Source organism: Megalopta genalis, chromosome 9 (assembly GCF_051020955.1).
Source record: "Megalopta genalis isolate 19385.01 chromosome 9, iyMegGena1_principal, whole genome shotgun sequence".
Taxonomy (NCBI): Eukaryota; Metazoa; Arthropoda; class Insecta; order Hymenoptera; family Halictidae; genus Megalopta; species Megalopta genalis.
The window spans coordinates 9,959,589-9,972,283 of record NC_135021.1 but is presented as its reverse complement, the minus strand read 5'-3'; the positions used below and the strand labels follow the sequence as shown (position 1 = coordinate 9,972,283).

At 33.4% G+C, this 12,695-nt stretch overlaps 1 protein-coding gene across 2 annotated transcripts in view; it reads left to right on the top strand.

The window, feature by feature from the left end:
* LOC117225080 (ankyrin repeat and SAM domain-containing protein 1A) overlaps positions 1 to 12,695 on the top strand; it is a 167,440-nt gene that overhangs the window by 22,556 nt on the left and 132,189 nt on the right. For both annotated transcript variants that reach the window (XM_033478399.2, XM_033478398.2), the window contains exons 2-5: positions 6,875 to 6,955; positions 7,162 to 7,318; positions 9,989 to 10,134; positions 10,344 to 10,466. In XM_033478399.2, coding sequence (XP_033334290.1) covers positions 6,875 to 6,955; positions 7,162 to 7,318; positions 9,989 to 10,134; positions 10,344 to 10,466 — 507 coding nt within the window. The remainder of the gene's footprint in view (positions 1 to 6,874; positions 6,956 to 7,161; positions 7,319 to 9,988; positions 10,135 to 10,343; positions 10,467 to 12,695) is intronic.

The following is a 12,695-nucleotide window of genomic DNA, read 5'->3' as shown; positions in this document are numbered from 1 at the left end:
ATTTATTCGACGCAGGATTTTTGACCAGCTCGTTAAGTTATGCAAATTTTAACATTAACGGAGCTATAGTGGGCGTATCTTCAACGGTATTGTTTTGTCGCGCTAATTGCGTGTTCCTGGTAACGCAACGATACATGCAAACGACGGTGATGATACAATTACAACTCCATTTGCAACCCGCCTACGGTTTCCTCAATTTCCAAATGCACATCCGCAGACACCTTTTCCCAGAATCTCATCACAGAAACGTAGAATCGTTTCAGAAAACATTTTACATGTTAAACAATCCCCGATGTTAGAGCCTTTAATGCACATTCTCTGGCACTTACCATTTAACCGTAAATATTTATACATTTTCATATAATGTTTGTTATAATTTATTATTTATAAAATATACAAATAGCTGAATTTATAAAATTACAACTACGCTTTAATACATTTCAACATTTTTAATATATTTTAATACATTTTACATTCAACGCATCTTAATTTACATTTTACATTTAACACATTTTAAATGACATATTACAATATGAATCTGATATACTTAACTGAAATAAATATTTTCTTTATTGTGCATGCAATGAAACACTTGAATATTATTTCCATGTTGTCGACCAATCGACAGTCACGTTTATATTTGAGATACGCGTATTGTTAAAAGTAAACATATGTTAAATATTCCAATTACATTCGGTAATCAAGAGAAATATAAAAAAACCTTTCTCTTATAAACATTAACCGTAAGAAATAGAAATTCATATAATTAATTATAGTTACATGCGAAACTATATAAAATAATTATTTCCAGTACATCTTAAGAGAATACTGCTTCAATTAATAATTTTCTTTACCACAACATAAATAATTACTTTCGATACATGTACTTATCTCTACGATGTCAAATAAATTTTGAAATATTATATCCAATACTTTTTCAAATATTTTTATTCAGGTCTGCACGGTGTACCGACTATTTTCGGCAATTTTCATTCAAAATTCCACAACGTCTGACGACATCGTTCTACTTGTCTCCCTTCTAGCAGCAGACAGTGTCTGGTTTCGTGTCTAGACGTCTGAACGGCGATGGCGAATCGAATCTGATCTAAGAAAAGAAGGCGTCGCGTCGCGCTCGTCTCTAGGGGAACGAACGCAGGTCTCGCGCGCATTGTTTTCGCGAGGGTAGATACGTGTGGAACGTTTATCTCTACACGCGACAAAGGCGCGTAATGAGAACACGTGTTGGATGCAAGGAAGCTTCATTAGCGAACCTGTTCCTGTCCGCGGGGCCCATTGTGCGACCGAATCGTCTGCGCGGTGCCGATGCTGCGCGTTGCTCGAGATTCTTTGCCTCCGCGAGCCTGTATAGCCGCCGGGTATTTGTTACCACCGGTAAACACGAATTCCTAATTGCGGAAATGGGCCTCGGTCGCTGCTGGCCTACATGTGTGATCTTCACCGGCGACCCGGCAATCGGGTCGGCTCGAACGGTTCGTAAAATAGTCCTCTATCGGGATGTTCGAGAGTTCCGTTACCCTTTTTATTATTTTCTTATTCCTCTGTTAGCCGGAGGCGGACACTTTTGACCCGATTTCTACAGTGACGGAATAAACTATTCGCACCCTTTCAAACGCAATATCTTTTTTTAAAACTGAATAAAATAACTTGAATCATTTTTTAATGTTAGAGAGCTGTGCAATGACTAAAATACCTTTTTCTTAATTTTGTTATTACTTGGAATAGCAAGAAAGAACAGTACTCTCGTTTTTTTAAACTTCTTTTTTATATAAGCTTCTAACGGAAAGAGGCTAGCCGAATAAGATGGTCAAAATTGCACTTAGAGGTTTTTCGATGACTATTACACTCTCTACGCAAAATTTCAACGCTGTAGTTTGTCCCAGGGGGATAGTTATAGGGTAAATTAGATCGCGCGTTTTTCGTTCCTTTTTTCCCTTTGGTGGCTTCTTAAAATTTGGGAAAAAGTCTGGCCCATTTTGGATTTGTATCTGGCCGCATATTATAGAATTTTTCGGCTTCCTTTGTTGTAAATTGTGGACGCAAAAGACGAAAAAACACAAAAAATCGGAAAATTGTAGATTTCTCGAAAACAGAAAACATACTATTTTTAGATTAATTCCCTGACGAGGTACTATCGCAAGCAGTGTGTTCGATTTTTCTTAGATTTTTCATCCGAGCGCATTTTTGGAAAAGGAAATAAAAACTGTATTTGTAGACGCTTTTGCTGTGAGAAAGAAAGTTACACATGTTGATTTTAACGCAGGTGTACATTAAGTAATTTTGAACTGATTATTTTTATTATTTGAAACGAGCAATTTTTTAACCTGGGAAATGCGATTTAAGAGAATGAAAAAAATTGTGATGCATGTTTAGGATCATTTATAATTTTATTTATAAATTTATTGCAACATATTTTTTATGGTACTCCTGCTAGACATGTTTGCTTTCCATTGACCTAAATAATACGTATGAGATTTTCAATTATCCGTCAGAATCTAGGTTGTCAAATAATAATATTTGTATTCTGAGTCCAAATGGACCCGAGTTCCGCTACACAGCGGTCTGGGAATTCGCTTTCTGTGTGCAAAATCAAAATTTCCAAATTTAATACAGTAAAATAAATTTGTTTGCTATGATAACCCTTTAAAGCTCCCTAATCCAAAATATTATTCGTTTGATGATGATGATGATGATGATGATTCAAAAAGGAGTAACTTCTTTCAAGTTTGAACAAATGACTTGATTTTTTTTTAAATGTTAGAGCGACTAATATACTAGACAATATCTAAAAGAAATTTTACAGAAAATTCAATTGGGAAGTATAACAAAACAATATAAAATTGTGTCCGAGTTTAGGACAAAAATTTAAACAAATCATTGTTGTAGGTTTTCTCAGCATGCATTAAAAATTTTGTTAACATTGTTTAGCATGGTAGTTCCTTTATCGTCTCAAAAAGTTCAAGTCATTTGGTTCAACTGTTAATAAGTTATTTCATTTCGAAAGGTGTCCGACAATTTTTTTGACCGAATGTATTGAGTTGGCAGGAAAGTAATTTCGGTATTTCAATGTGAAATGAAACTCAATTTTTTCTATACAAGAAATGAACTTTAATCAGTCAAATATTTTCCATTCTGTTCGATGACCTTTCGCCATCTTTCTGGTAACTTCATGATTACGCGCTCATAAAACTGTCCTTATCAGTAAAAAGCTCAATCAAGTGCGATTTGACGCTATCGTTATTATTGAAATTTTTATCATTCAAAAAGTTTTGTAAACTTCAAAATAAATTATAATCCGATGGTGCAAGGTCGGGGCTATATAGAGGAAGCGATATCACTTTTAAACCAAGCTCCAATAATTTTGTACGCGTTGCTAAAGATGTGCGAGGCCTCGCATTGTCCTGGTGGAACACGATTCCTTTGCGATTTGCCAATTTTGGCCTTTTCACTTTGATTGATTCCTCCAATTTCATAAGTTGTTGGCAGTAAACATCCGAGTTGATCGTTTGGTTGCTTGGAAACAGCTCAAAATACACACACCTTTATAGTCCCACCAAATTGACAGCATGATCTTTTTCTGATGCAATTCAGCTTTCGATATGGTTTGTGCTGGTTCATCACGCTTGGACCATGACCTTTTTCGATTAATGTTATTGTAAACGATCCATTTTTCATCACCAGTGATAATTCGTTTTAAAAAACGGATCGATTGCATTACGTTTAAAATGCGTATCGCAAATACTGATTCGTTGTGTTAAGTGAATTTCTTTCAATTCATGCGGAATCCAAACATCGAGCTTCTTAACAGGTTCAAGACATCTTATGTGATATTCAATTGTTGCGTGTGATGCATTTAACCTTTTTGCAATCTCTCGTACAGTTATATGATGATTCGATTCAATTATGGCTTTGATTTTGTCAACATCAATTTCAGAAGGTCGACCAGAACGTTGGTTATCTTTATGCGAAAAATCTTCAGAACGAAATCTTTTGAACCAATTCTGACACGTGCGTTCTGTTAAACAATCGACGCCATAAACTTCACATATCTCTTTGCGAGCCTCGGCCGCTTCCTTAGATTTATGAAAATAAAAAAGTGAAATATGTCGAAAATGTTCATTTTTGCACTCCATGTTAAAATTTACAGCAAACTATCAGTTGTAAACAAAACGTTGTAACCTTAACAAAAGAATGACAATGCAAACATAACACCAAAATTACTTCCTTGCCAACCCAGTACATTAGAAATACTCTACTTATACTCGAATACTTAGATCGATTGCTAGAAAACTGTAGTCGATTAATGTTACATTATACGTTAGGTAATGACAAACAAGCTGCCAATTCATGTATAATTGTCAATACAATATATGCGTAACTCAATTATTATTCAATTATTGATATTGTGCATTGAAAGACAAGCACAAGAATAACCTTCTTTTCGTCGTGTCTCGTGTGTCACTATTCTAGTCGTAGATTAGTGGTATCAGGAAGACGAGTTAGCATGTATTTTTAATTGCGGAAACAAACCGCACGCCCACGTGTGCTACCACCATTCGTATTATAGATGGACTGCGAACGATGTTGATCAGCTAGTTGGTTCGTTTGTTAATCAGCCGTCCCAAATCCAACACGCACTTCCTGGCTTCCTGCGATTAGCTGTACGATAGAGAATTATGCAACTCTTTGATTGGAAACGACGTGTTCCTCGATATCAATGTTATTCAAATTTATTGCGACAAGCTAAAATATTCAAAGCAGTGTAGATTAAAGCCTGTATTCATTGCATTCGCAATGGTATATTGATTCAATAAGAATTAGAGAAATTATGAACACATTAATCATTCTTTTTTGGTGTAATAATTAATTAATTTTCTGTTATGACATTTCTGGAGAGAATTTGAAATATTTGTCACATTCTGTCCATTTATTTCAATCCTTAACTAGTTTACTGGGGTCACGAGTGACCCTCTAAAATTGTGTTTGTATTTAATTTTTATTAAAAATTCAATTGTCCACGTGTTTATTATTATATACACCAGCTAATGGCTACTTTTTATTTGGAATATTATTTGATCTTTAATAAGCCCAGTAGTTTTGTGAAAATCATTATACCAATTATAAACTTTAAATCTCAAGAGGACGACTGAGGGTGACTTGTCCAGTGAATGAATGCTTAAGCTACATGTTTGTTAAAATGTTCGCTAAGTTCATACATCACTGAACACAATTTTAATATTTTTTGATAGTTACAGCTAGACTGCGGATTTTATAGATATACAATCAGTGACACACACACACAAATATACGTGGACATCCTTTAAAATGGTATAATTTTTTTAAAACTGGACTAAACGATTTGAATTTTGTGTAAATATTAAGGAAATTAGTTTACTGTACAATGACTAAAATACCTTTTTTAAATTTTGCAATTACTTGGAATGATAGCGAAAACTAAAAATACTTCAGTTTGTTAATATTTCATCTGAGCCTGCAACGAAAATTGAAAAAATCCATTTTGTAGGTCCTGATAACTTATCTGCATGCTGAAGATTTCATCGAAACCGGTTCACGTTGTTATGAATTACAAACAATTAAAGATCGCGAAAATCGCAGTTTTCTCCCAATTTTTGACACTTTCGACCAATACTTGTTACAAATCTGCAGTTTTTGCAATCCTTCAACACTCGCAGTTTAACTTTGCGTAAACCGATTTCGATGAAACTTTCAGAGTACATTTTGGTATTTTTACCAAAATCTACAAAACGCACAATTTAAATTTAATAAATAAGAAATTTAAAAAGCAGGAATATTTTATTTTTTTTGTCATACCAACTAGTAGCAAAATTAAAAATTGTATAATAGATAAATTGCATAATAGACTTGCCCTCCTATCATTTGAACAAAATTCAAGTCATTTAATCCAGTTTTTAAAAAGATTATACCGTTCTAAAGGATGTTCACATATCTTTGTCCCCGACTGTATTTGTGGCAAAAGTGGTTAGATGAAATGTAAAACTTTGAAGGTATTAGATAAATTTAAAAATATTGTTACATTATTATTAACGTATCAAAATTACTGAAAGATGGAATTCAAACCCTGTTTCTTACAATGAATTCAGACAATTTTTATTTTGCATGTAGATCCGCAGGCTAGTTGTAGCATTTTTTAAAATGGTAACATAAGTTTTATCAAAAAATACGTTAAGCAACCAATAAATGATCATTTAATTAACTATTTAGCTGTTGCATCCTCTTTGAAAAGTGTGTAAGTTACTATAATTATTGGGCTACGGATTTTTATATAAAATAGAAATGATCTTCATCGATTGCAACGAGCATGAGTCAAATAGAAAATTCTTTCTTTAATAATTGCAATGGATTGAAAATAACACATAGTTGTCCTTAAATTCTTTTATTTGTCCTTAAAATCCATAGTCTAGCAATTATCCTGAACATGTTTGATTTTATTCACATTTTGTTTAAATACAACACTTATATAAAATATGTATACTTTCATGAAGAAATAGACGAGTATATTTGTCAAAAACAACTAACTGGTTAAATCGACGAATTTATACAAAGTGATATTTGCACGATATCCGTAGTTGTATAATAGAACTAGTGTATCTTTATTGCGTGAAAGGTAGCCTAATCGTTCCTTTTTCATATAATGCAAGAAACGTCAGATTAGCTTATCGAATTTGCCAGGAATTAAAGTGGGAACGATTACAAAATAAAAATATGAAAATTAATGAAGTTACCAAAATCTATCTATCGGAAGATTTAATTAAGAGCAGACAATTAAGTATCTCTGTTGTGCGATTGTATATATATTTTTTACTTTGTTTTGCAGCTTACGGCGGGGTCCGGGGGCTAACGTGCAAGACGCCAGTGGATACTCGGCCCTTCATCACGCAGCATTGAACGGTCACAAGTACGTCTCCATTCGGTTCCGATCAAAATCCCCGTCTTCATTCAAATCAATTTACTTAATCATTCTTACTTCACGAAACGACCCGTAGAGCTCGTTGAGCGCGAAGTCGTTTTCGTCGCGTCTCTCATTAATATTCCCTTCGATCGCCTATTAATCGATGTCAAGCACATTCTGACGGTAATTCGAGGAAACGCTTTTATCCTCAGGGAGGTGGTAAAGTTATTGCTCCAATATGAGGCTTCCACTAACGTCGTCGACGCTAAAGGCTCTTCGCCGCTTCATTTGGCAGCTTGGGCGGGCGACGCTGAAATCGTGCGGTTAATTCTTACCCAAGGACCTTCGGTACCCAAAGTGAATCTTACGGTCAGTGAATTTATGCCTTTTCTTTTTTCTTTAATCAGAAAACAGACCCGAAGAACAATCGAATGTTTTCTTGAATACGAATGAAGCACATGTAAAAATTATGCACATTTAAATCCATTTATTGTTATAACTAGACTGCGGATCTCTAAGTAGTTCTGCGTATGAAGATTTTTGAAATATAATATTTAAGCAAATATTAAAAACATAATGACTAAGGTTAATATTGGAAATATTATATTTAAGATTAATATTCAAAATATCATATGTGTGTGTAACATACAAAGTAGTACTTTATTCTTATGATGGAATCTTTCGATCAACTAAAGAAATAATTCTGTTATCTTAGCTTTTATAGAATTAAGTACAATTTATTTTTCCATTAAAAATAAACTCTTCTTAGTTTTCACTATATTCATACAAATGTTCTAGACAAAGAACTGCAATCTATTTATGTTCGTGAAAGCTGTGCAGAATTTAAATGCAGTCAGTCACAGATAAAATCGTTCATTGCATATGGAAATTCATTTTAAATATTCGAAAAGTTAAAGGATGAATGGAGCTGAACGGAGTTGAACGATAAAATTCTATTATAATATCGGAGGAAATGAATCTTCGCAGATATTTAAAAAATTGATGACTCAATCGGAAAAGTATCGTACAATTAAAATCGTAGATTTGTAGAAACTTATTTTCATGTTTATCTAAATTGATCATTATTACTTCGTTGAGTTCGCTACATTAGTTTTTAGAAAATTAATACATATAATTTAAAATATATTAATTAATATATATGCTGCGACTCAAAGTACACTGTCTGCAAAAAGTATTCGCACTAGATTTTCGATTTTCGTCAAATTCTCGATGTTTGAACTGTTATCATTTCGTTAAAAACAGTAGTAAAATAATAAATCTGGACTCATATTAAAGCTTGAAGCCTCTACTTTCGATTATTGTGGTCGATTATTATTTGTTACCATGCTTTAACATGGCTAAAGATGCCGGTTCACTCTAAAATGTTACAAGTTCAAACGTCCTCGAAAATCTTGGAAAATTTTTTAAATGAATGAATTGTACTAAGATCTGATAATTAAAGTTTTGCCTTTATAATGACCCTTCAAAACTTGGTGTACGATGTGTTTAATCGTTTCGTGAACTAGAAAGCAGAAGTACTTAAAACTTTGTATTGCTGCAAAATAGGGAATACATCTTCCATACATAGTTAAATTAAATTACTTAAATAATCGAAGACCAAATTGTAAGAAATCGTTGTAGAAGGGAAACTGCAATCTTCAAATGTATGCTAGGATCGTGAGCAATATTTTCCAATGTATCCACAGACGCTTTAATTTGTAACATTTCCAACAAAGTGCATGCCTCCAATTCGCCGCCAGCAATATTATGCAAAAACATGTTACAAGAAAACGAATGATGCGTAACAAACTTGAAAGCTTTAAGCTTTAAAATGAGTCTATGTTTATAGTTGTACCATACACTTTTACGAAATTATAACAGTTCGGATATCTTGAATCAGACGTGAATAAAACTATTTCAACTAGAAAATACATATGTATATTCGTGAATATTATTTCTCTCAACTGTGTTTACGTATGCTTCATTTGAAATAGTAATTTATTTCTATATTAAACACGTGTGTGTGTGTGTGTGTGTGTGTGTGTGTGTGTGTGTGTGTGTGTGTGTGTGTGTGATATGCTAGTTAAAATACTTCATTGAATTTACAAATATATAATAGATATACAAAATATATATTTTATAATATAAATTTGAAATACTTAATCGAAATAAATATTTTCTTTATCGTGCGTGAAATGGAACATTTGAATATTATTTCCATGTTGCCGACCAATGTAAATTGACATTTGTGTTTACATTTCAGATATGTGCATTACTAAAAGCAAACATATGTTAAATGTTCTAATTACGTTAATCAATTAAGAGAAATATAATAAAAAGCTTGTTTTTCAAACCAGTAGGTGTTTATAGTTTTTCTACAGGTTTATTTTCTCTCATGAATATTTGTTGTAAAAATAGAATTTCAAATAATTAATAGAAATTTAGACAAATGAAATACTATTTCAAATAGTTACTTCCAATACATCTTTAAAAAAATACTGTTTCAATTCATCATTTTTCGTTGCGACAATATAAGTAGATGTACTTATCTCTGTTACGTCACATAAATCTTGAAATATTATTTCACACATATAAGAGTGTTTATTTCATTGACTGTTTCCAAATACTTTCTAAAATATTTTTATCCAGCTCTGTTAACATCGGTAATTTAGTTTACAATTACATTTTGCAGCTACCGTACATGAGAAAAGATAATTCATTTTGTTCTGAGAAATTCTCATAATAAATATTTTATTCAAAAGTATTCCTCTGTTGTTTTCTCTACATTTCAACAGCACGAAATTCGTCGGTGTGAATACGATTTAATACCATATGATACTGTTTAATTTCGTTCATAAAATAAATGAATTTTTGAGATTGCGGAACTGTTTGTATTTTCCGATCGAATAATAATTTGATCGGGTTAATGAATTGTTTGCGCGGCCCGGCGGTATTTTGAGTTGAATTCGGCACTTGCCAATGCTGCGAATCGAGAGCAAGTAATTTGTTAACTCGGAATACCGCTTTGTATGATCGCAGACGAAGGACAACGAGACAGCGTTGCACTGTGCAGCACAGTATGGGCACACGGAAGTGGTGGCACAGCTGTTGCAATACGGATGCGACCCCAGTATCCGCAACAGCCGGGGAGAATCCGCACTCGATCTCGCTGCACAATATGGCAGGTAAATTGCACGTACTATTTTCGCCCCCCTTTTTTAATTGAAAATCAAAGTTCGTTCAGATTTTTGTCTCCGTTTCGCACGAACACATTGCTGAAAATAACAATACTCTTGCCTTGTTAGTTATTACTTAATGCTAGCCGTATAATTCGATCGATGACGATTGCTAATTGGCTCTACACCCCCCCAGTAACGTTAATTATCTTTTGTAGACTGGAAACCGTGCAATTACTCGTTAGTACGTATCCGGAGCTGATCGTACCTCTTCGGAACTCTTCCTCCTCGGTGATTTTTCCTCATACTCCGCTGCATTTGGCTTCGCGAAATGGCCATAGGTAAGTCTACGATCAACGAATTATGAACCAAAAAATATTCTCCGAATACTTTCCTCGTCTGGAGCAGTCCGAAGTATTGTTCGATTTAATGAGTAGGGTTGCTTACGTTCCCCTTGTATTTAACACTATTAAGGATACACAAAATCAGAACAACTTGTTTAACACTATTTTTACTGATCTATCTGTTTTTACCAAGCTAATTTTATAATAATTATTGGAAAGGTAGAAAAGTCATTTGAAGAAAAGTGTGACAAAAGACACCATGCCCAGAGATAAAAATATAATATAACATCACCAACGATCCTGACATCACAGAACATGTCCAAAATATTCTAAATTACCTAAACGAAACCAACACCTATCACCAAATATAACCATTCAGAACAATAATAGCATCAAGTTGTCGCTAATAACCAGAAGGTCGATGCGACATTAAATACCAAAAAAAAAGTGACTAAACTTGGAAAATAAATTAGAATTTCAGAAGGTGCTTTTTGCCCTTTCTGATAAACATAGTGCTGAATTAAAATTTTAAAAAGTGTTCATTAAAATTATAGAAGGTGCTTTTTCATCACTTTGGTAAAAATAGTGTAGAATTAAAATTTGAAAAGGTGTCTCTTGATCCCCCTTCGATGAAAAATAGTGTCAATAATACAAGAGTAGAAGAGACAAGATTTATAATAGCAATAGATTCTGACAACATTTTCAAAATTAGTTTTCAAATTGGATACAAAGATCGTGTCGGTTAAGTCGGACTTACCCTTTTTTTTATACTTTTTGCAAAATATATAAAGAAAGATTGAAAAACAAACTTTCAAAGATCTAATAAGTAATTATTCTTTCAATTACATTTAGTTTATGTTTAAGGTTCTGCGTGCCGTGTTCCGTAGTCGAAGAATTTGTTTTCGATTCCATTCATTATTCCGTCTAGTCTATCTTAACCCATGATTTCGATTATACCGTGTTCAATAACTAGTCGATACCGCTCAACAGCTCCGCGTTCTCTCTTTATTTAATCAAGCTGAACCGATGATCGTGCATGGCGTTCGATCAACACGCGAGGGTGGCGGCCCACGCGTTTGCAGCCGGTGTCCATGAAATCTATTTTATATTGCATTGCAGATCAGGATCGCTGTTAGATTATTCATGATTCGCGGAACCCTGCCGAACTCGTGTACACTCGGCTTCCGAGCGCGTACACGAATCGCACGATTAATTTGTGTTTGCCGAACGGGACCGAAAGAAAGCTTTAGCGGCTTTTACCCTACCCTTCCTATACTATTCCTTCAGTATTAATCATCAAATACGGAGATGAGCGTATTACAGAATAGGAGAGTAGCCGAACTTCGCTATTATCTTGCTAAAAAAATGCATGCAGTGTTAACCCTCCAACCGCGAACAACGTGGAATTCGCGTTCCAAACATTTTGTAAAGTTTAACAAAAACAACTAAACATAAACAATTTTTTCTTTTTATTATTTCTCTTTTTATATCTTTTATAAAATAATTTTCAGGGCGCGATTTCATACCGAAAAATCAAAATCTTGCTCGCGGTTAGAGGGTTAATGACCATTAATAGATTGCAGATTTTTGCGTGAAGGAAAGTGTTCTAAGTCACTTCTGAGAAACATGAATTAAATAAAAATTAGTGTCTTGATAATTTTAATGAATCGAAAATAGTGTAACAGTACTATGCAAATTATTTTGATTATTTCTCAGTACTCTTAATACTAAAGCCTACCGAGCACTGAAAGTGACCGACGTTTGTTATTATTATTTATTATTTAGTATTTAATATTTTGTTATTCTATAAGAATAACAAGACCGAATTGATTTAGACATTTCGCCATTTTGATTATAATGTGTGCTTGAAATGAGAATTTTATTCAATCATTTCCTATGAAACAGTCTTTATAATGTTAACAAGCAAGGAATTAAAAATATGAGACCGATCAAAATGTTCGGCATGGTAGGTTTAATGTTAGCTTCTAATTTCCTCATATATATTATGTATTCACTTTTTTGTGATTATAATAAAATTTAATTGCATAAGCGTACAGGAAAAATAATAGTTTGCAATAAAGGATGCGGTATGAGAGTATAGTGTTGTAAAGAGTTTGCAGTCTAACTGTGAAGTATGATTATGGTCTAATTTAGTTGTGTTTTTTGAAAAAGAGAATTTTTGTAGTGCTATTGGCAGTATTAATTGCTTATAACTCATAACTAGAT